The 24901-nt window shown below is 37.6% G+C and overlaps 1 protein-coding gene across 1 annotated transcript in view; it reads left to right on the forward strand.

Annotated features, from left to right (window-relative positions):
- The window catches only part of GLIS3 (GLIS family zinc finger 3), a 585734-nt gene that overhangs the window by 467705 nt on the left and 93128 nt on the right, over positions 1–24901 (forward strand). Inside the window, 1 exon segment of the mRNA XM_021006269.2 lies at positions 11337–11478. Within this exon segment, the coding sequence (XP_020861928.1) occupies positions 11337–11478 (142 nt within the window).

Raw genomic sequence — 24901 nt, forward strand, 5'->3', positions numbered from 1 at the left:
AATTATACATGGCTTCTGCCCCCAGGAAGCTTAAAATCTGGATGCATGAGAGAATATTAATGCATGAAATAGAAAATAGTTTGTGATGAGCTGTATTATTTAAAATTTGGGTATAATAGATATTCAGAGAAGGGAGAAATCAGTTATGACCCAGTTTGGTCAGAGTAAGATCATGGAAAATATAGGATTTAAGATGGTCTTTAAATTAAGTGACTCAGTGGATTGAGTGCCAGGCCTCAAGTCAAATTCATCTTCCTGAGGTCAAATCTGGCCTCTGACACTTACTAGCTGTGTGGCCCTAAGCAAGTCACTCAACCCTGTGTGCCCCAGTTTCCTCATCTGTAAAACGAGCTGGAGAAGGAAATGGCAAACCACTCCAGTATCTCTGCCAAGAAATACCCAAATGGGGTCATGACGAGTTGGACCCAACTGAAATATGCTTGAAAAACAATAACAACATCTTGATGGGTAGATGAGAGAAGGAAGGGCATTGTGCCCAAAACTGGACTCCCTGCCTTCAAGTCATTCTAAGGAGAGAAGGGGACAATAACATTGACACATAGGAATAATATACAAAATGAATATAAGGTACCGTAATTTGCTTTAGACAATTAAAAATATGGGACCACCGAGAGGACAGAGGTAAAGATATTAAGTTAAGTGAGAATATTCCCAGTTACATAATTATCGAATCCAAGTGATGAATCTCAGAGATTATCTTGTTTAACTTATATATTACCAAAAATTCCTTCTATAAAATCCACAACAAATTATGGACACCAAGTCTCTTCCTGAAGACCTTCCATGATTGTGAGCCTGTTACCTACTAAGACAAGCCATTGCACTTTTGAGTCACTCTTATTAAGAAGTTATTCCTTTCACCGAACTGATATCTGCTACTCTTCCACCCATTATTCCTGGCCTTGCTCCCTAGGGTCAAGTACCCACTAACTACTTTTTTTTTCCATGTGACAACACCTTACAACATTTAAAGACAGCTATATCCCATTACTGCTAAATCTTCTCTTCTCCATGCTAAATAGTTCTGATTCCTTTAACTGGTCATTATATAGTACATTCTCTAGGCTTTTAATATCCTGGTCACTTTGTTCTGGATATTTTCCAGATTATGTGTTTTTCCTAAAACATGGTCACTAGAACTGAACACAGTACTTCAAGCGTGGCTTGACCGTGGCAAGTATTGTGGTATCATTGCACCTCTTATTCTTGTCACTGTTTCTATCGATTTCCAGTCTTAGCTTTTTTTTGGCTGCCATGCCACAGGGTTAAAATTATTGAGCTTTCAGTCCGCTAAAACCTCCAAATCTTATTCATGAGAAATGTTAGTTGACACTCCCTCCTCCTTCCCATGTTTTTTGGAACCCAATCACATTTGTTCCTATTAAATATCATTTATTTTGATTCAGTGAGTCATTCTAGCTCATCCAGATATTTCTGGATCCCAATTCTGTCATCAAACCTGCTAACTATGCCTTCAAACTTCTTGTAATCTGAAAATTTTGTTAAATTTGTTAATGCACCTTCCAAGTTATTGAAAAAAAGATGTTAAACACACAGGGCCAAGCCTGGATCCCTAGGGCAGTCCACAAGAGAACTTTCCCTAAATTTATGTCATCTTGTTCACTGTTTAAATTTGGTCATTCAGATAGTTCCAAATCTACCAAAATGTGGTATCTTCTAGTGCATTTCTCCAGGTGCTTTCCACAAGGATAGCTCGAGTGATTTTGTCAAAGTCAAGTGTGGCATAGTTTATGGAGTGCTGGGCTTGAAATCTCAAGGACCAGGATTCTAATTTTGACCCTGAGAGTAACCCTTTAAATAGGAACAAATCATTTATTCTCTCCGGATCTATAGTAACTATCACAGGGTTGTTGTGAGGCTCAAATAATAAAATGTATGTGCTTTGCCACCTTGAACATTCTATGTAAGAATCAGTTATTATTATGTCTAAGGTATTCCCTTATCTGTCAGAGTTTGTTGTGGTTCAGTCATTTTTCAGTCATGCCTGACTCTTTGTGACCCCGTTTGGAGTTTTCTTGGCAGATACTGGAGTGGTTTGCCATTTCCTTCTCCAGTTCATTTTACAGATGATGAAACTGAGGCAAATGGGGTTAAATGACTTGCCCAGGGTCACACAACTAGTAAATATCTGAGGTTGGATTTGAACTCAGGAAGATGAATTTTTCTGACTTGAGGTCTGGCACTCTATCCACTGTGCCACCTAGCTGCCCCACCACTCCAGACATTTTGTCACAAAAGGAAATGAGGTTAGTCTGTTCTTGATGAAGCCATGTAGGCTTCTGATGTTCACTCTTTCCCTTTCTAAAGTGCTTACAAATCCAACCCTTAATATTTCTCTAGCATATTGCCAGAAATTAAGCTTACTGTTATATAGTTTCTAGAATTTACCTTTAGTTCCCTATTTTCAGAGAATTGGGCCCTTTTCCCTTCTCTAGTCCTATGGCACTCCTCCCATTTTCCGTGGTCTTTTAAAGCCCACAGATAGCAGTTTAGTCATCACCTCTGCCAGTTCTTTCACAACTGAAGGATGGAGGTCAACCAGGTCATCAATAGGGCCTGAACTCATTGAGACTTGCTAAATATTGCCTACTTCTTTATTTTTCTTGAGTCTCCACTGACCGTTATCCACTTTTCTTCTGTCCTTCTGAATCCAAAGAACCTATTCTTTGAGAGAGGAAACATAAACAAGAGTTGAGTAATTTGACCTCCCCAAAGGAAAAGTTAGTGAGCATTTATTAAGTGCCAAGCACTGGGTTAATTCTATGGATACAAAGAAAAGCAAAAAAAAAAAAATCCATGCTTTCAAGGAGCACATAGTCTAATGTGGGAGACAACATGCAAACAACTACGTACAAACAAGATAAATACAGGATAAATTGGAGGTCATTATAAAAGGAAGGCACTATGACTAAACAGAATTGGGAAAGGCTTTTTGAAGAAGGTAGGACTTTAACTGATGCTCAAAGAGAGCCAGGAAAGCAATGAGACAAACATGAGAAGGGAGAGAGTTCCAGGTATAGAAGCCAGACCCTGTGTTATCATTAGCCAGACCATGCCAGACCATGTTTCTAATCTTAATCTTTCTCTTGTCCTCAACATAGCTGAGAAACAACACTTTTTGTTATTTTTAACATTCATTGAAAATCTTGGCTAATTCTGGGCTTTACGGATCTTAACACTGTTTTATATATGAAAAAGTCATCTTCTATATTCATCCTCGGTTACTTGCTCTGGCTTCCATATTCCAGATATGCTTTTAAAAATCTAAGTGCCATAATGTCCCCCTTCCATCCACATAAGGTCTCTCTAGATATCTCTGCCCTTTTCTGCCCATCATTTTTTTTTCTTTTTTGTATGTTCAGAATTTCATTTTTAAGAGCTTCTCATCACTCTTGGGCTGACTTCCCTTGGAAAACTGTTAGGCTATTGTAATTCTATCTGTTGTTTCTCTGAACATCTAAAATTCTGCTCTCCTAAATCTAGGATGTTCAACTGTCTGTCTAGCTTTCCTCTCCTTTATCAAGAACTCAGTGATGGAATATCTACCTGTTCTTAAGGTTCCTGTTGTTTCTGCTTTGCAATCAATTCTACTACCTGCACATAGCAGAAATCTCCTAGAGCTTAGTTTTGTGATCTGTTCCTCAAATTTCTAATTCTTACCTCTTTACAAAGCATATGAAGCATACACTTCTAACAATGTTATTTCTGGTTCAACCTCCATTGATCCCCATCCAATTATGCTCCACCATATCTACTCATAGTTTTCTGGATTTTGTCACATAAGTATATGTTATTAAAATATATACTGCTTCACCCCCCTTTTTAGTCCTTTCTTTCTTTATAGTGAGGCATACCCTTCCAGAGTCCAATACCAATCATAAATCCTATCCTTTAAAACTTAACTGAAACCTAAGAGATCAAGTTGGTCTCATTATGTTAGAATCTCAAAACTTTAAAAAAAAATAATACACAAATATCTGAGGCAACAGATTTTATTTCATGAAAAGTCATGGCTAAATTATGTTCTGCATCTTAGATCTCATTACATTATTTCCCTCCCTAAAACCATACTTCCTGTAAACTTCTCCATGGTTATGAAGGACATTATTATCATTCAGGTCACCCAGGTTCATAACCTTGTGGTATCATCTTCAATTCTGCACTCCCCTTCATCCCATGTGTCAAAATCAGTTGCCACATCTTATAGTTTTTATCTCCACACCTCTCACATTTGCTCCCTTCTCTCTACTCCAAGCAGTCATCTTCCAGTCTGTTATCAATTCTTGCCTGAAATGTTGCTGTGGCCATTTAATTTGTCTCCGTGACTCAAGTCTCTCCCCTCTCCAGTCAATCTTGCATGCAGCTACCAAAGTGATTTTCTTAAAGCACACATATGGCCGTGCCACTCTCCCAGGCAATAAATTCCAGTATCTCCTTATTGACTCTAGAATCCAATGTAATGTCATATTTATTTCATTCTTATTTAACATCTTTTTTGTGTATGTTTGACAAGGTAAATAATTATTAATACATTACCATAGGCATATAATTTATAAAATATTAAATAACATATATGGAGAAGTATATGCTTAATTTTTTTTCTGATGGAGGTGAAAATTAGGAAAGTTTGAAGACCACTTTTCTATTAAGATATGCTTCCTTCTGTTTAGTATCTACTGATCTCTGTAGTGCCAGATATAAGAATTATGTGAGCAATTTTCTCCCTTCCCCCATTTCCAGTTTACAGTGCTTTTGAATCAATCTACGAGGCTCCAGATGACTATGTTTTTACTGGCCCTTGTTAAGTTCACTCCACTCATCCCTTGCCAAGAGTCTATCATGCCTATATTTTAAACTTGGGTACAAAAAAGCCACTAGATTTGCAAAAAAAAAAAAGAGAGAAAGAAAGAGAGAAAGAGAGAAAGAAAGAAAGAAAGAAAGAAAGAAAGAAAGAAAGAAAGAAAGAAAGAAAGGAAGGAAGGAAGGAAGGAAGGAAGGAAGGAAGGAAGGAAGGAAGGAAGGAAGGAAGGAAGGAAGGAAGGAAGGAAGGAAGGAAGAAAGAAAGAAAGAAAGAAAGAAAGAAAGAAAGAAAGAAAGAAAGAAAGGAAGGAAGGAAGGAAGAAAGAAAGAAAGAAAGAAAATAATTGACAAGCTTTGAGATAGCACTTTCAGCAAGATGGTGAATAAAAGAACTAGAATTCAAGAGCTTGAAGGGGTCTTCAGAAGGTTAAAAGTTGAATGATGAAGGGTAGAGACAGTAGGTGTAGCCCACTATTTTAACAAGTTGGTTAACAAAAGGAAAGAAAAAGGGAAAGAAAGTCATTTTATGACTTGAAACAATGATGATGATGGTGGTGCTAATGATGATTATAGCTATCATTTATATAGCACCTACTATATGCTAAGTACTTTACAAATATCATCTCATTTAATTATCATGATAACTCTAGGAGGTAGGTACTATTGTTATTTCCATTTCACAGTTGAGGAAACTGAGATAAAAAGGTTTAGTGATTTATGCAGGATCACATAGCTAGTAAGCATCTAAAGCCAAATCTGAACACAGGTCTTCCTAATTCCAGGCCTGGGGTTCTATCACTGCATCACCTGGCTGTCTCCATGATCCATTTAATAGAGATAGAAATAGTAGTGGATTCAAACAAAAAGTTATAGTGAGTCTTTTGGGGGGATTGATGATAGTAAATGTTTTCCTTCTTTCTTTCTTTTCTTCCTTCCTTCCTTCCCTCTTTCCTTCCTTTCTTTTTCTTTCTTTCTTTCTTTCTCTCTTTGTTTTTCTCTCTCTTTCTTTCTCTCTCTCTTTCTTTTTTTCTTTCTCTTTCTTTCTCTCTTTCTTTTCTTTCTTCCTTCTTTTCTTCCTTCCTTTCTTTCTTCCTTCCTTCCTTCCTTTCTTTCTTTCTCTCTCTTTCTTTCTTTCTGTCTCTTTCTTTCTCTCTTCCTTTCTTTCTTTTCTTCTTTACTTCTTTCCTTCTTCCTTCCTTTCTTCCTTCCTTCCTTCCTTTCTTCCTTCCTTCCTTCCTTCTTTCCTTCCTTCTTTCCTTCCTTCCTTTCTTTCTTTCTTTCTTTCTTTCTTTCTTTCTTTCTTTCTTTCTTTCTTTCTTTCTTTCTTTCTTTCTTTCTTTCTTTCTTTCTTTCTTTCTTTCTTTCTTCCTTCCTTCCTTCCTTCCTTCCTTCCTTCCTTCCTTCCTTCCTTCCTCCCTCCCTCCCTCCCTCCCTCCCTTCCTTTCTTCCTTCTTTCTTTCTTTCTTTCTTTTTTTTTTGTAATGGAGAGAAGACTATTTCAAGGCAAAAGGAAAGGAACCCATGGTGAGGAGAGAAGATAGATGTTAAAGAGAGTGGGAATAATTTGAGTATTTAGGTTCTAGAAAATAATTTTTTCTTCTAGAGAAGAGAGAGTAAAGAGATAGTATAGACATACACATATAAATATAAATGTATCCACATGCTATGTAAATACATAAAATTCATCTTGGAGAAGAAAATCAACCATTCTTATGCCATTTGGAAGAAAGATTAGAGAAGTGAAGGGAAAGGAAAAGGAAAAGCATTTACATAGTGCCTACAGTGTGCCAGACACCATGCTAAACTCTTTACAAATATTATTTTATTTGATTCTCCAACAACCTTGTGAGGTAGGTGCTATGATTACCCCTATTTTACAGTTGAGGAAACTGAGGCAAACATAAGTTAAATGACTTGCTCAGGGTCACACAGTAAGTCTTCCTGACTCCAGGTCCAGTGCTCTAGCCAGTGTGCCACCTAGCTGCATGAAGAAAGATAAGATAAGATAAACTGAAGATTTGTCTTCCTTTACCCTTTTCACCAATGATTTAGGGACTCCATAGGAGTCAAACACACTTGGATATGAAAAAAAATAGAGAGTAATAGGATTTGCTAGAGACTAGGCTAGACTCCTTGAGTTTGGCCTTTTGACTGAGTCCAAGTTTTACAGAACATTAGGGGGATTTGTTCTGTAAAGTTTGGATCAGTCAAAAGGCTGTACTTGAGGACCTAGAGGGCCACATGTGGCCTCAAGGCTGCAGGTTCCCCACCTATAGGACAGGCCCCTTTCAAAAACAGGAAGTAAGTTGATCACTCCGTGAGGGGTGTGTGTGTGTGTGTGTGTGTGTGTGGGAGGGGTGGGGGTTAGTGGTGGTGGTAGTGGTGTTGGTGATGGTGGCAGCAATGGTAAATAATCACTTCATTTCTCGCATCTGTCAAAGTGGACAAGATGATAACTATGTTAATTTCCATGACCAAGAGAGGGGAGTCATAATCATACTACTTATCATCAGTGGATGTCCATATGTCTACTATTATGTTATGAGGAAGGGCCCCGAGAAGAATAACTAATGCCTTGAGTGTGTAATTTGATTTCAAGGCAGGAATGAGTAATACCTTTTTACCATCCTAATACCAGTGCACTAAGAATCAGGTGATTGAAATTTGGGTGTCATATTCATACAAATATTACACATATGTCCTATATACACATTTCAAAAGATGCTAGGTCCCAAGCTTTATTTTTTCTCATTGCTATTACTTATGTTCAGAACCACGATGTCTGTATTGGAAAATGTTATTTCTACATCACATGACATGGCTGAAACTAGATTCAAAGCAGTCATAGTTTAACTTAGGAGTGGACAGTTATACTACTGATGTTTTCTTCCATTCCTTAGCACTGGCTTATTTCCACAATTCATATTTGAGGTTATCGTTACATAAAATTACTACCTTATTTCAAGAAAATTAGGGCATCTCTTTTTGCCTCTCTATCTTTAGACCTGAATAATTGACTATATACTACAATTCTCAGTCATATATGTGAAGGGGTAGGAGGGTGGAGGGAATGGGGGAAAATTGGAAAACTCACAAAACATTTTTTTCATAATCTCTTGGGGAGTTTTCTGGGGAAAAAATGGAAAACAGAAGTTTTTCTACCTTATTTTTCTCTTTTTTCCCCAGACATTCAAATTTTTGAATACGCTAAATGTGATACTTCAATGTGCAAATGAAGTCAAACATAGTGAATTTTAATGTTTCTAAGCTGACATAATGGCTAGATTTGTAAGGAATATTAGGCAAAGTAAGTATTTATAATTTTTCACTTACCCACCCCCAAAATTTCCTTTTTTGGCTCAAAGAAAATCTCCTTCTTCCTCACGGATTCCAAATTTTTCAAGAATTTGTACCTCATGATGGATGCTAGTAGAATATGTTTCCAATGATCTACATTTCCAGAACATAGGGATGCCTACTTTAAAGTTGAACAGAATCAGATGGAGGTCAGTCTCTGATTTCACCCATCCATTAATTTATTTGATCTCTTTAGAAGAAACACACTTGTTAAAATTACTTCAAATTGACTGTTCCACTATGCATCCTGTAGTTTAGGGTTCCATTCATACAGTGCTACTCCTCAGCATGATTCTTAATGAAACACCTAGAAACACAGGATTTCAGAATTTGAAGAGACCTTAAGAGATCAGCGAGGCTAGTCCAAAGTGGTCATTTTGCTGATGGAAAACCGAGGCCCCAAAGTCCGAAGTCACTGGATAATGATCAGATTTGGGGTTTTAGAAGTGGAAGGGATCATAGAGCTAAAGTGGGAAGGAGCCTTTGAAGCCAACTGGTCCCATTTCCTCATTTTGTAGAGAGGTTAAATGACTTATCCAACATCACATAGGTAGTAAGTAAAAGAATTGGGATTCTTCCTGGGGTTCTGTGACTCCAAGTTCATTGTTCTTTCTATTCTAGTCACTTGTTCTCACTTTACATGTAAAGAAACTGGAATTCAGAAGGCGAAGTTATTTGTTCAAGTTCATGCAGCTAGTAAGTATCAGAACCAGGATTCTTACTTAAAATGCAGTGTTCTGTGCACTATCCACAGCTTCTCTTAAAGAAATAGATTATATGTAGACAATGTGGCAATGTTTTTGGTTGACATGCATATTAGAATGGTTTTATTGTTTCCTTTTTGCAATGGTTAGGAGGAAGTGGAAATAAAAGAAAATAGATTTTTGTACATTGAAAAAATTAAATTAAAAATTTTAAATAGATCATAATATTATTTATAACATAGCTTATTACTGAGAGCTGGACAAGAAAGATGGGCAGGTAGGTGGAACAGTGGATAAAGCACCAGGCCTGGAGTCAGGAAGACCTGAGTTCAACACCAGCCTCAGACAAGTTACTAGCTGTGTGACTCTGGGCAAGTCACTTAACCTTGTTTGCCTCAGTTTCTTCATCTGTAAAATTAACGGGAGAAGGAAATGGCAAACCACTCCAGTATCTTTGCCAAGAAAACTCTAAATGGGGTCACAAAGTGTCTACTCCAGTGAAATTACTGAATAGCATACAACAACAATGACAAGAAAGATGAGAGAATGAGGTAATGATGGTGTATAAGATAAGCAAATGAGGAATCAGGTGTTGGAGAGAAAGAAGGAAGAATAATCCTAGTAGAGTTGTCATGGTTTTAGAAAGGCTGTTGTGTGAAAATGCCATTGACCTTGATCCCTCTGACCCTTTGGAAGAAATCTGTGAACTCCCTAATTATTGTCACCACCATCGACAAATATACTGCTTTATTAACAATCTATTTGAATCTTAAATCCTGTGGGCAAGCAATCTAACTCTCCCTTTGCAGTTAATAGAAATCACTTTATGAAAACTTAACTATATAGTGACTCCAATGCTAAAGAAAATTTGCAGGCATTTGGCTCCATACAAGTGACCCTAATTTCATGAAAAGCCTTTATTACTACTGATAACAGTAAAAGCCTTGAGAATGGGTAGGTAATAGAAAGCAGATAAGGGGTTGATGACTACTCTGGGTAAAACATATGGGCCCCAGAACACATTTTAAGTACAGAAGATAAATTAGAAGTGATTACCAGAATTCATGCTAAGCCTTGATTTTTTTTTCCTTCTTTCAGTTTTAGTTAAGCCGCATGTGTTTTTAGGTTAGCACCCAAATAACAAACATACCTTACAAAGACCCCAAGAGCATTAGGCATTCACTCTGGAGATTTTTAGTCAGAAATGCAAATGTAGACTAGCGTGTGCTGAAGCTGTGCAAATGGTTTTGCAAAAAAAAATTTTGTACATGCTACATGTGCTAAATGGTCTTCTCTCTCAGTCAGGGTCTCCCATACCATTTCTGCTTTCCTGGACTGAGCACAGGACATATGTTTTTAAATCACTAGGCTTTATGAGGTTGGAAAAATACTTCTCTCTAAACAGTAACTTACTGCTGATTAAAAAACACACAAACCAGCCAAAAATAATCCACAGTACTTTTACTTAACATCTGCTTTCTTTCCTCTCCCCTTCTGCAAGCTTACATAATCTGAGATCTCTACCACTAAGGTACTTCTTTGATGCCTCATCACCACTTGCAGGTGACCCTGGGTTCTTGAAAGCTGTGCCAACAGAAAATAAGTCCCAGAGGTCCAACCAAGATGGAATAGATCTGAGTATCAGTTCAGTATCAGAGCACCAACCTGGTAAAGTTTAGAAAGGTCCTTTACCCAAGTGGTGGTGGAGTGATGGATAGTTTATTTGTTTGTTTGTTTTGATCATTATGCAGCCCACAACTCACAAAGACAATCCCTTCAAGTGCAGTGAGATCAGTATTTACAATGGTTGAAAGGCATATCTATTCTGATGATCCTTGAAACATTGGTTCTCTTAAGATGGGAAGGATATAGGATCAGAGCTGGAAGGGACCTCAAAGGCCATCTAGCTTGATCCCTTCATTTTACAGATGAGGAAACTGAGGACCAGGGAGGTTAAGTCATTCACCCAAGGTCACACAAATAGTAAGCATCAGAGACAAGATCTGAACCCAAATCCTCTGACTCCAGAGTCAGTACTCTGTCCCTGGTACCATGATGTTTCTTAGGATTAAAATTGTCACAAGTAAATTTTCATGGCTCTATCTTTATTACTTTTATAACACCTTATATGCCAACTTGATAATCCAATGAAATGTGTTACCGATGTTTTTACCACTACTATGAATAATACACATTACAAACAAGAAAAAGAAAGATAGGGAGCTAGGCTCTTGAAAGCAGATACCAAAGACTAATCAGTTTAATTTCCCACCATATTGTTGTGATTTCTCCCTTATTTGCCAAGTGCCAACCCCCTGGTTTGAGCAGTTGGTCCTTTCTTGGATCTTAGGTCATTCTGCCTTCTCAGGAAAATATTCCCAGGAAGTGTTCCTTTTCCATCTTTGTTCTTTTTTTTCTTTCCCCTTTTCTTAGTTGCGGTCAAGCATGGAGCTCGATCAGGATATCTTCAATAATTGCCTCACCATTCAGCCTCTCCAACCTACCACTTCCCCACAGGATGTTGTAGATGGTACCATGGGAAGATCTCCAGGATCTGTCCACGACATCTATTCAGGTAAAAAAAAAATAGGGAATGAAGGTGAAATGACATTAAACATCTGTTTTTCATCTTTTGTTGTTTAAAAAAAAATTCTCACTCAAGATAAACCTCTTCCTTAAAAGCTATTGTATTTTGCATTTAACATGTAGCTACAGATGGGCATGTATGTGTTTTTCATGATTCCCTAGATAATTTTGGCAGCTGACTGTTTTTTCTCATAAAGAAACAAAGTCAAGGAAAACATTTCTCCTACCAGGACTGGACTGTTGCCAACAGTTTTGTTCACCCATCCCTTTCAGTCACCTTAAATTCATTAAACTTGATTTAGAACTCAGAAGCAATGTTCCCCTTAAAGCAGGTCGCAGGCTGCTTGTGTGTTCCCTAACAGAACAACATAAAGCATGGTCTTCTTTGCATTTTAAAAGGAAGTCCTATTAAGCCATGTTCTCTAGGAAAATACAAATCAGCAAATTAGGTTGATGCTTTTTCATTACTGTTTGTCACCATCCATAATGTTATGACTTCCAAGTCATCTTTCCCCTGGCTGGGTTTAAGAAATAGCTGACTTAGTATCTGAATATTTCATGTATGTATTGAGAAATGAGAAAGGACCCCCTATCCAGGAGGAAAATTATTTTCATTCTAAAGACTCACTGATTTGGTGGCATCGCTTAGGTGAAAGACACGCGTGGGTGTGTTTTCAAACTTGACAGTTCTCCATCTGTTCATTCAAATGCCAAAAAAATACGTTAAGCAAATTGTTCTGTGAGGCCCCATCATCAAGAAATATATAGTAATAATAAATGTCAATTATATTGTGCATTTAATGTTTGCAAAGCATTTCACATGCTTCATCTCACTGGAGTCTCATAGCCTTCTTGTGAGCTGGATACTCTGGGTATTTCTCCTGTTTTATAGATGAGGAAACTGAGGCAGGCAGCAATTAAATGACATGCCCAGGGTCACCCAGCTAATAAGTGACTGAAATGAATTTGAACTCTGGTCTTCCTGACTCCAGATCTAGTGCTCTGTTGATTATGTCTCTTAGATGCTTTTAGTTCAACCTATACGGAAATAAGAATTTCTTCTATAAAAACAACAGGATTGAACACAGTGCCTGCCAAACAAGAATGCTTGATAAAATGCCTGTTGATTGATTTATTGAAAGATAAATGACTTGCCTATGGTCACACAGCTAATAAATGTCAGGATCACCTTGGATTTTAACCCAGATTTTCCAGACTCCTAAGTATAGCACTTTGTCCACTGGTGGCTGTCTTCTCTCATTTAAAGGTCTTCAACTATGGCCTTGGCAATGTACTAGAATCTTCAGAGATTTTTAGACTTTAGAGATAATACAGTCTCTGCCCTTGGGGAACTGACAATCTAGTGGAGGAGATACTTTTTGGACAGAGTGCTGGAGTTGGAGTCACTTTTTTGATCTTAGGCAAATCACTTCCCCTTTGGGGACCTCATTTTCCTTCTCTAATGAAATAATAAAATAAAGTGTTTGGGTTATACAGTATATTAGTTTCCTTTCAACCTGAAAATCCTATAATTCCTGTGAGGTAAACATGGGCCACAATGACCAAATGTTACAGAGGTACAGCTCCACATAAAAACACATTCAAAAATTTGACTACTTATACCCACCTATAAACACATATGTGTGTGTATGTATCACACAATCTTGTGTATGACATTAACAGTAAAAGATTGTGGCTGAATTCTCTCTGGGTTTAACAGACACATTTCCCTCGTTTAATGTATTTTGACATGCACAAATTCATTTTCTTACTTTTAACAAAAATTTGTTAAGTAAATCCTTTGTAATGGATGAGGCTTAATGCTGTGTTTGTTTATTAATCATCGTGGTTCTATTTACATGGTGTTTCCAAGCTATTTTCAGGATACATCATTTACTATAAACTTACTAAAACACCGAGGACATATCAGGGGAAGAAAAGGAAAATGATCATGATTTCAATCCTCTGATTTTATAAAGGAAGAAACTGTCCCGGAGAGGTTCACTGATTTGCCTGGGGTCACAGAGTCAAAATTTGGATATAAGAATTTTGATTCTAAACATAATCCTTTCCCCTCAGAGGTCAGAAAGTAAAAGTAACACAAGTGCAAAAAAAAAATAATAAATAAAATAAGAGACTATAAACTAATCCATTTCCACATAAAAAAAAACGAGAGAAAGGGGGAAGGTGAATGGAGAAAGGTGAACGATTTAAGTAAATTGAAAAGGAATTAGGATTTTTTCCCTTTACAGCCCCAATAACACACAAATTAAGGCTTAGGAAAAAAAATAAACCTCTCAGTGAGTTTTTCCCTTGAGTTTACCTTACCATAAACATCTGGTGATGGACTCATGCCCTTGGAGGTGCAAGACCAGAGCCTCTGTAATAGGACATTAGACACCAATGTTATTCAGGAGAGGGCAAAACATTTGGGAATTTCAAGTGTGAAGAAGGTAAAATCTCTGAAATGGAAACTTTTAAAACCAGCAGAAAGTCTTTTACAGGGCATAGCTAAAGCTCTGAAATGGAAACTTTCAGTGCCAGTAAAGAGTAGTTTGCAGAATTTTAAGGGAGCCATAGTTTGCATAACATTAAGACAACTGGGAAGGCCGCCACTGAGATACAGATACATTTTGTAAGTTTCCTGAAGTGCTGAAAACAACGGGTGAAGAAAGTCGATACACACATCACCAAATTTCACCAGATGATGAGATGGACCATCACTGGAAAGGTGTGGCCCCCAAGACATTTATTTAATGCAGAAAACGTGATTGTACCTGGGTTCATTGCAGTCAAATTTTATTTAACGTGTGTTTTTGGAGGCACAGTTAAAGATGATTTCAAGTTGAAGCTTTCCTCTTAAATTATTCTGAAAATCTTAGCTCTGCAAAAGGCTGCTCCATAGTAGAATCTACTAGCAATTTGGTGATCAGGTGGAAAGGATGGATTGGCAAGGATGGGTCACTCACTGTTATTGCTGCTGCTGACCTACAGTTTTGGGCCATTGACCATAAGGCATTACCTATTTCCCCAATAATGCCCTAGGCCAGTCACTAAAAATTAATGGAAGAGATAAACCTGCAGTTGGCAGCTAGGTGGTACAGTGCATAGAGCACTTGCCTGGAGTCAAGACTTGTCTCCCTGAGTTCAAATCCAGCCTCAGACACTTATTAGCTATGTGTCTCTGGACAAGTCACTTAACCTTGTTTACCTCAGTTCCTCATCTGTAAAATAGGCTGGAGAAGGACATGGTAAACCACTTTAGTATCTTTGCTAAGAAAACCCCAAATGGGATCATGAAGAATTGGACATGACTGAAAACAACTGAACAACAACAAAAACCTTCAGTTAAAGGAGGTATGGTAGGTCTAGAACATCTGGGTTCCCTGGACAGCTGCTCAATCACGGAACTCACTTTCTTCGTAATGTATCCAGGAGAGAGGGAAATAGGTCAGGGAGTGTTCACAGTGAATGACTGCTTTCCAGGTGATATACTATGCTAGAAATTTAACAAAGCAGAGTAACCCTTACAAATAATAAATTCACTGTTATGTAGTGCTTTATAGCTTACAAAATGAATTTCTTGTAAGTCTGTGAGCGATAAGTAAGACAAATGATATCATTCCTGTTCTATGGATGAGGAGGCTGAATCCCAGAAAAATTAAGTGATTTGTGCAAGGTTATGCAGCCAGTTATCACCATAGTTAAGGACTTGAAACCAGAAATTCTCATGCTAAGACTAGTCCTTTTTGTGGTGTAGTAGATGGGGGATGGGGCACATCTGTCAGACTTTGTTCTTGGTATCAGGAATACAAAGACAAAATAAAACAATCTCTTCTCTCAAGGACCTCGCATTCTACTGGGGGAGATGATAAAGTACAGTAGAAAGAATGACAAATCTAAAGACAGAAAACCTGGGTTCAAATCCTCCATCTGTTTCTTACTACCAATGTAATCTTGGCCAAGTCACCTGACTTCCCTGGGCTTCATTTTCCTCATCTGTAAAATGAGGGGCATGGACTCAGTGGCCTCTGAGGTCTTCTTCCAAATCTAGAGTTAGATCCTATGATTCTGTGGATGTATCTTAAATCTCTCAAAAATCTTAATGCATTTTTAAGCTTTTAAAGCTGAGACCAGGGAAGGCTTTATGCAGAAAGCAGTGCTTGAGTCAAGTGTTGAAGGAAGTAAGAGATTTTGTGATGGGCACAATAGGGGGAATTTACATTGCAAGGCCAATTTAACTGAGATGGAGAGTAGTGGAAGGGGAATGATGCAGAAGGAGGCAGGAAAGGTAAGTTGAGACCAAGTTGTGAAGGACTTTAAATGCCAGACCAGAATTTATATTTTATCCCAGAATCAATGGGAAGTCCATGGATTTTATTGACTAGAAAAGATACATAGTCAGACTTGAGTTTAAGGGAAGAAAAGCACTACATTGTACCCCTTTTGTGACTTGGGCAATGAAGATGCCATAAAAGCTTGTCTGGTTGAGTTGGCGAAGTCCCACAGAAGATCTATGAAGTGAAGAACTGAGATCCTTATGGGAAAGCCTCCAGAAGATCAGAGTAACAAAGGGTTCACCTGTGCCCCTTCCACTGATGAGAAAGCAATTTTGTCACATTCTGAAGTGCGTTTGCAAATCCTGGTAAAATCTCTATCATGAACTAGGTCTTGGGTTTTGAAGCAGCATTAATGTCATGCCAAGTTATTATACAGAAATGTCACCTATGTCCAAACCCACACCTGAAAAGCACTGACCACTTGTCCAAAAAGGTGAGATTTCTACTTTCCCTTTTGTTACTGGAAATCATAATGTGCATATGTTATGCACAAATGATATCAGATATATATCAGCAAATGACTGATCCAATTTTTATGTATTTAATATTACAAGTAATTGTGATTGGGTCAGTGTAGAATATTCCAAGTGTGCAGATTGTACCTCCATTTAAGACTTGGATTTTACCTGTTATCTAGGACTAGTTAAGTTCTAGGGAGTTGACTGAAACAAAGAGGAGTGACTTGCCCAGGGTCATACATCCATTGCAAGTTAGAGGTGAGATTTTAATGTTTTCTTGACTCTAAGGCCAACAATCTATCTACTATGACAATAACTCACATTTATGTAGCATTTTAAGGTTTGCCAAGCACATTTTACACATAGTATTTGATTGGATCCTCATAACAACCTTGTAATATGGAGTATTATTATCCCTGTTTTATAAAAAAAAAAAAAGAAAGAAAGAAACTGAGGCTCAGAGGCATTGACTTGCCAGGGTCACATTGTAACGTAAGTCTTCCTGACTCCAAGTACCTCTTTACTCATTAACCCAGGTTGCCTTTAATGCTTTCTTTGGAAACTATTTTACACAAAATATGTGATGTTTAAAAGGTTCTGCATTTTTAATTGTGACTTTTTATGATCCCTTGTGAACAAAGCTATACACACAGATATACACATATATGTATATATAAACATATCGCTAATATTTTATTGGAAATAATGAAATATAATTTGACTTGCAAATATTTCATTTACATATAATTCTGCAAGAACATGTCTATTGAATAAAGTGATACTTTAAGATTTGCAAAGGTTTTCCTTACAGTAATTCTGTGAGATCCAATGGACATTTAGTCAGTAAACAGTCTTTGCAGTGAAGATGAGAAAGGGTCATAGGTTTTTGAGCCTATATATGCCCTTTTTATGAATGACAAAACTGAGGCCCACCAAGGTGATGCTAGTTACCCAACTTCATTTGCATCGGTCACAAATAACAGATTGCAAATCTGAGTCAAGATCCTTCGACTCCAATTCCTGGATACTTTTCTTTTTACCAGATGGGTAGGGTACCATTTTCAGACTGGAAAGGCTTTCATGGGAGAAAGTGATATTTGGATTGCAGTTTTTCAGATATGAAGGAGGAAGGCTTTTCAGAGAGAAGCAGAAAGAGTGTTCTAGAGCCTTAACAAATTGAGTGTTGGACTGGGACCTGAAAAACGGTATGTCAAAGATGGCATGTAGAGTGCTGTGGGGGAAGATTTTCTAATGAGATTTCCTCATAGGGTAGTTAGTAGGATCAGATGAGTACATGGATGTGAAAGTATCCTAATAAAAATATGAGAAATTATACAAATGCTATAACTGAATTGTTTTGATTGGTGAGTGAAGGCAAACATAACTAGTACTTTCTGTCTAGTGGACACCATATCAGACTGAGCTTAACATCCAGCCATCTACTGCACTATCTTGCCATCCACCCTGCTGATAGACTTGTTAACTAATTTGTTCTTTGGATTAACTGGCCATCCATGTCACATGGATGGTGACTCCCCAGACCAAAACTCCTTTCCCTAGACTTGATTCCCCTGTGCATGTTGTCTTCACCTACTTGCATGTAAACTTCTGGAGGGCTAGGCATTGTGTCACTTTCAAATTTGTTCTTCCAGCACTGAGTGCATGGTAAATTGATCAATTATGTTTTTATTTTACATTTTATAAAAATCATTTTGTTAGCATTAATTGCTTCCTATCTACAGAACAACTGGTATCGATCTCATGAGGAGGGTAGGGAAGAAAGAGGATGACTTGAAAAGTTTGGAAATACTCTTAGTAATAGCTGACATTTATGTGGTGCTTCCAGATTTACAATATATTTGCTACACATTATTTCATTAGGCCCTCACCATTCTCCTGTGAGGAAGGTATGATCTACATTTTACAAATGAATTAACTGAGTCTCAGAGCAGTTAAGTGGCTTGTCTGTGGTCCTTCCTGCCTCCAAATCCGGCTCTCTAGCTACTCCTATGACAGGTGTAAAAAGTGGATGAGAGAAGCCGATCGTAGTCGGGGATCGGTTGGTACCATCATCTTGTGATATCTCTTCTATTGTTGGCTTGAACTGGCATGATAGTATCACAGGTGAGAGCTTAAAGGGATCTCAGAGCCCCTTGATTTATAAATGAGGAGACTTAGACACAGAGAAGTTAAATCACTTGACCAAGGTCACACAGACCTAACAGAGCCAGGATTCCAATTCAGTTGTCCTGACTCCAAATCTTTCACTATTTCCACTGTACCAAGATGCTATTATATAAATTTTTAATTGTCATTTAATATCTCACCTATTTATGTCTTGCTTCCCCAGGTAGATTGTGAGAGCAGGTAGGAGTATTTTTTCTATTTCGTTACATTCCTCTCTTCTCCCACCCCCACCGGAATACTCTGTACAGGGCAATTCAAATGGTAAATGTTCCCTGAAGACATGCTGATTTCATTCAGGCAGCTAGATGGTGCAGTTAGGGGACAGAGCCCAGGGCTGGAAGTCAGGAAGACCTGAGTTCAAATCCAGTCTTAGATACTTTCTAGCTGTGTGACCTTGGACATGTCACTTAATCTCTGTTTGCCTCAGTGTCCTCAACTGTGAAATGTGGATAATATCACCTACCCCACAGGGATGTTGTGAGCATCGAATGAGATATTTGCAAAGTGCTTAGTACAATGCCTGGGACATAGTAGGTGGTATAACAATGCTAGCTGTTGTTATTATTCCTGAAAGCATGTCTACCATTTTCTTTTCAACAAAATTTCATGACAACAAACCTATTTGGATGTCTTGGGGAGTTTTGTTACAATGGGGGTTTACTTTCAATATCCCTCTTGTCTCATAACAATAAGACTAGAATGACTGTATTATCTAGCTATACCCTGACACCAATGTTCTATTGGGTGTTGTACAAATTTTGATTAAGGCTGAGGTTTTGTACTCACCAGAGTGAGGAGCATCAAGGCTCCATTTCTCTGTCAGCACAGGGAATGTCTTTGTACGCTGCTAGATGTACTGTGCTAGAGAGAACGGTGTAATTTCTTGTTTTAATTTTCCACATTCACTAACTCCTTTCTAGTGCTGTTAGTTTTTCACACAAGATTAAACTAAATTACACAGTTTTACAATATGTATGGTTTTTTGCTGTAAAAATATTTCTGTGGTGAGCAAAAACAATGGCAAAGAAGCCTGGAGACATTGGATGGTGAGCCTGGGTTATTGTTGCTGTGGAAAACAGAGCTTTAAATTGTTTCACTTTTATTCGTATTGAGAAAATGTGACTCCTTTGGGAGGGACATAGCTCGGGTGAGGGAATAGGGTGGCCACCCTAAAAGAGAAGAGGTAAAATCAAGTGGGGGTATTGAATTAATTTCTATTCAAATATTTATTAAGTACCTATAGCATATAGAGTTTACTGTGTTGGGTCTTGGGACTACAAAGGCAAAAAAAAAGAGAGTCTGTGCTTTATGTGAAATAAGGCTAATAACATTTATATTGTTTCCCTCACAAGGTTGTAAATAAATTTTTGTAAATTCTAAAGTACTATGGAAATGTTAGTAGTTATCATTGTTATTGTTATTATTTCACATCTGGCACACCATTAATTTGTATTAATAGTTGGGATGCCTTTTGTTGAATTCAATGAAATGAAAATGGAGAAGAGTATATTATGAAGCAGGTGCTGGTTATTCATTTGAGGAAGTCCCCTTTGAAGTACTAGTGTCAGTACGAACTGACTTACTTAATATTTATTGTAGTGGCACCTCTGCCTTCCTTCCCAGATCATAACCCTTATATTAGCATTTATTCAAAATGCACATACTCTTTGCAAGGTACTGTCCTAGGAAGTGAGGTATGGAATCAAAATCATCTTTGCCCTCAGGAAAATTACATTTTAGAAATGCAGAAAGGCTTAGAAATGATCAAGTGCAATCCTCCTCATTTTGTACATGAGAAAACTCGGCCTCAGGGCTCTGAAGTCACTCATTCAGGTGAGCACTAGAACCTAGGTCTCCACTTCCCAGACAGGTATTCTTTCTCTCACACTCGCCCGCTTCATCTGCAGATAACACAACTCTCCTCCTTGCCATAGGAATGGAGGGAGAAAGAACACCTTATTTGTTTATTGGCACTGTGCTTTGCAGGTAGAACTCTGTCCAATACCTGTGCCACCTGCTTTGCTGATGCTGAAAATTCTTTTAACAGAAGTCCTTTTATTCTCTACTTAGAGAGAAGGCTTAAATGCAAATATCCTTGGAAAAGGTAGTGTACCTATTTAAATTCCTACTACTACTATTACCACTACTAATAGCTAACATTTTAATGTTATAATTTCATGTAGTATTTATATAACACTTTTTATATTTCATTTCACATGAACCCTGTGAAGTGCATGCCATGATTTTCTTTATTTTACATACGAGGAAACTGAGGCCAAGAGCAATTAAATGGCTCACTCTACATCTCATAGCTAGCAAGTGTCTGATTCAGCATTGGAACCTAGATCTGAGGGCAAAGTTGGATTAAATAATTCAGTCAATCAATTGATCAATTGACAATCATTTATTAATTGCCTCCTGTGGGAGGGACATTGGGTGAGACAGAAGTGGAGAAAGGAGTGCAATCTAGTCATGGGGAAGATAGCAGGCCATGCAAAGATACAGTGAAGGAAGATGGAGTTTGATGGACAAGGGACAGAGAGGGGCCAGTTTGGCTGGCCCACAGAATGGGAGAGGGGGATAATGTACAATGAGGGTGCAAATATAGGTTGGGACCAGGATGCAAAAAATGCAAAGCTAAGTAGAGGAATTTAAATTTTAATCTAGAGGCAATAGGGAATTATTGGATCTTATTAAGTGTGGGAACAACATGGTGAGATGTGAGGTTATGGAAAACCACTTTGGCAGAAATGCAGAGAGATGTGAGACAGGGAGACCAATTAGGAAGCCCCTGTGTGAGAGTGTGTGTGTGTGTGTGTGTATGTGTGTGTATGTATGTATCTGCACACACATACATATGTATACACACATACATCTATCTAGACAATGAGAGATAAAACCAAATTATACCTCATCCAAATTTTATACAATAATAATAGCTGATAGTTATATATAAAGCTTATAGAATACTTTACATCCGTTATTTCATCTGAGCCTTGCAACAGTCTTGTACGGTAAATACTACCAGCATCATATCTGCAGTTGATTGATTGATCGATCAACTGAATAGTTAAGCACTTACTTTGTTCAGAGCCACGTACATAGCCCTGGCTGAAAGGCAAAGTTTAAATTAAGAATAGGCTATATAATGGCCAACCTCTTCTTACACCTTCCTCCTCAACACATACTCTGACTCAGTGACACGGCCCTCCTGGCTGTTCTACAGACAAGACACTCCACCTCTCAGCTCCAAGCATTCTGTCTGGTTGTTCCCCATGCATGGACCATTCTCCCTTCTCTGTTCTGACAACCGACCTCCTGGCTTCCTTTAAATCCCAACTACAATCCCACCTCCTTTAGGAAAACTTCCTTAACCCCTCTTAATTCCAGTGGTTTCCCTCTTGTAATTATTTGCTATTTATCTCACATAGAGTTTGCCTTGTATATATTTATTTGCATGTTCTCTCCCCCCCATTAGATTATAAGCTTCTTGAGGGCAGGGACTGTCTTTTGCCTCTTTTTGTATCCCCAGTGCTAAGCATAGTGCATGACACATAGTAGGTACTTAATCAATATTTATTGAATGAATAAATGGCATGGAGAGACAGTCTGAAGAACTGCCTGCTTACAAGTTCAAATACAGCCTCTGATGCTTACCAGCTGTGTGACCCTGGGCAAGTGACTTGACCTCATATGCCTCAGTTTCTATATAAGTAATACGGGGATAATAAATAATAACACCTACCTCCAAGAGTTTTTCCAAAGATAAAATGAATTAATACTTGTAAAGTGTTTTGCAAACCTTAAAACACTATGTAAATGCTAGCTGTTATCATTATTATTAACAATAAACATAATAATGATTTCAGCAAGGACCAGGACAGATTATAGGCACCCTAAACTCACATAGAAGATTGTCTGTTTTAGTGTTAGAAAGGGAATCTGACGAGTACCTCATATGCTTTCAAAAAGTGAGTCGATGAAGAACCAAACAAAATAATTTGAATTGGCCTATAGAAATAAGTGTTCGCTACATTTCAATGCAAAACTACACCAAGATGTTGGGAGCAATGATTAGGAAACCATGAGGTAGTTCTATAAAGTCATACAGAGGGAAGAGTGGATGGGATTATCCATCAACAATCTTTTAGTTCATAGGATCAGAAATTTTAAGCTGGAAGTGGCCATGAAATCCAATATAATTTAATAAGCAATTATTAAGTGCTTTCTATGTGTATGATACTCTACTCCTAGCTGGGACACAGACAAAAATGGAACAGACTGCCATCAAAGAGCTTTCATTCTGCTAAAGGAACACAATATGCACACAGAAAAATAAATAGAAAGTAAATGCAAAGAAGAGACATTTTTCTGAAGTCAGTAGACACGTGATTCAAAGAGGGACTAAGAATAGTCAATAAAGGAACATTTTCTTCTTTTCTTCTTTCTTTGTTTTTGCAAATTCAAACTATCAGATTGCAGTAAGTCAGGAAAATTCCCAAGATGCCAAACTGCTAAACATGTTTTCTTTCTTTTTAAAGTTTTGTTTGTGTGGGTTTCTTTTTTCCTACATCACATTTGTAGATTACCCATACTCTGTGAGAAGTTTCTTTTGACAAAACAAAACAAACAAAACTAATAATGTAATGATCTCATCAAAAAGTGCATGCAACTGTCTGCATCTAAAGCCCCTCCCCCAATTCTCTATTTTGAAGTATTTTTAATTAACGTAAATCTATTTTTTCTCTCTCCCATTGGAAAAAAAGAGTAAGAAAACCAAATATCCAGTAACAAATATACATGGTAAAGTGAAAGAAATTCCCACATTGGCTATATACAAAAATACATATGTTCCTCTATGCTAAATCTGTCACTTCTCTGTCAGGAGGTGTCTGTCGATATGTTTCATCTTCAGTGGTGTGGAATCATGAATGGCCATTGTGTTGACCATTGTTCTCATAGCTTTCAACATTTTCTGCATTTACAATATTGTTACTGTATAAATTGTTCTGGTTCTACTCATTTCATTCTTCATCAGTTAACAAAAATCCTCAAAATTGTTCATTTTATAATGTGAATTTTGTAGCACAAATTGTCCTGGCACTGCTCATTCATTTTTAAATAGTTTATAGGAGCCTTCAAAGTTCATTTTTATATTGATACCATACTATAAACTTATTTTCCTGATTCTGTTCCCCTCACTCTGAATCAGTTCATATAAATCTTTCCATGCCTCTTTGAAATCATTTACTTCTACATTTCTTATAGTACATTAGCATTCCATCGCATTTATATACTACAGCTTATTCAGCCATTGTTAGGTTGATTGGCATCCTTTTATTCTCCAGCTTTTTGTCACCCCAAAAAGAGTTGCTAAAAATATTTTGTACATACATACATTTTCCTATTTCTTTGATCTCTTTTAGGTATAGGCTTAGCAGTGATAAGCCACGCCTATGAATCTAAGCATATTTTCTAGGGGAGACATACTATAAATGGTGCTTCTTCCGTCATTCCTTCAATTCACCTTCTCCTTTACTCCTCCTAAAATAGCTTACGTTTGTATTTAGTGTTTTAATGTTTGTAAAATGCTTTGCATACATTATCCCATTTAGTTCTCACAATAGCCATGGGGTGAGTAGGTTATGGCTATCATTATTATCATCCCTGTTTTATAGATGAGGAAACTGAAGCAGATAGAGGCTAAGTCACTTGCTCAGGGGCCACATAGCTAATAAATTCCCAAGACAGGATTTGAACTCAGGCTTTCTGGACTCCTGGTCTAGAACCTTATTCTCTATGTTACCTAGCAGCCAGGAACCCAACAAACCATCAGGCAAATGCTGGATCTCCCATTGGGTGACTGATAGAATTCTGTTTAAATCATTCTTATACCTTTCTATGCCACTAAGTCTTTGTGAGTATCTTGGATTAGGGTTAGGATGAGTAAGGAGGGAGAAGTGGTGTCAGTTAGGGTTAGGTATATCACTATTGAAAGAGCACAGCTTGATGCATAAAGGATTGGCAAAAGAAAACTTTAGTAATGATCCAAGAAGATGATAGCTGTAGTGTAATGTGTGTGTATGTGTATGTTTTTAAGCAAAATGCTTTTGTTCTGAATTTGAAATATCCTGAATGGCTCTCTCAAAATGCAGTTGTTAATTATATCTGGCATTTCAGCATGTTTCACCATGACCTTTGAAATTCAATTGATGCATATCCAAAACAAAATTCATTCTCATATTCTCAATCTCTGTCTCTCTCTGTCTCTCTCTGTCTCTCTCTGTCTCTCTCTCTGTGTCTCTGTTTCTCTCTGTCTCTGTCTCTCTCTCTCTCTCTCTCTCTCTCTCTCTCTCTCTCTCTCTCTCTCTCTCTCTCTCTCTCTCTCTCTGTTTTGTACAATAATGGGAGAGAGGGAAACAGTCAG

Source organism: Phascolarctos cinereus, unplaced genomic scaffold, assembly GCF_003287225.1.
Source record: "Phascolarctos cinereus isolate Bilbo 61053 unplaced genomic scaffold, phaCin_HiC Scaffold_4;HRSCAF=312, whole genome shotgun sequence".
NCBI lineage: Eukaryota > Metazoa > Chordata > Mammalia > Diprotodontia > Phascolarctidae > Phascolarctos > Phascolarctos cinereus.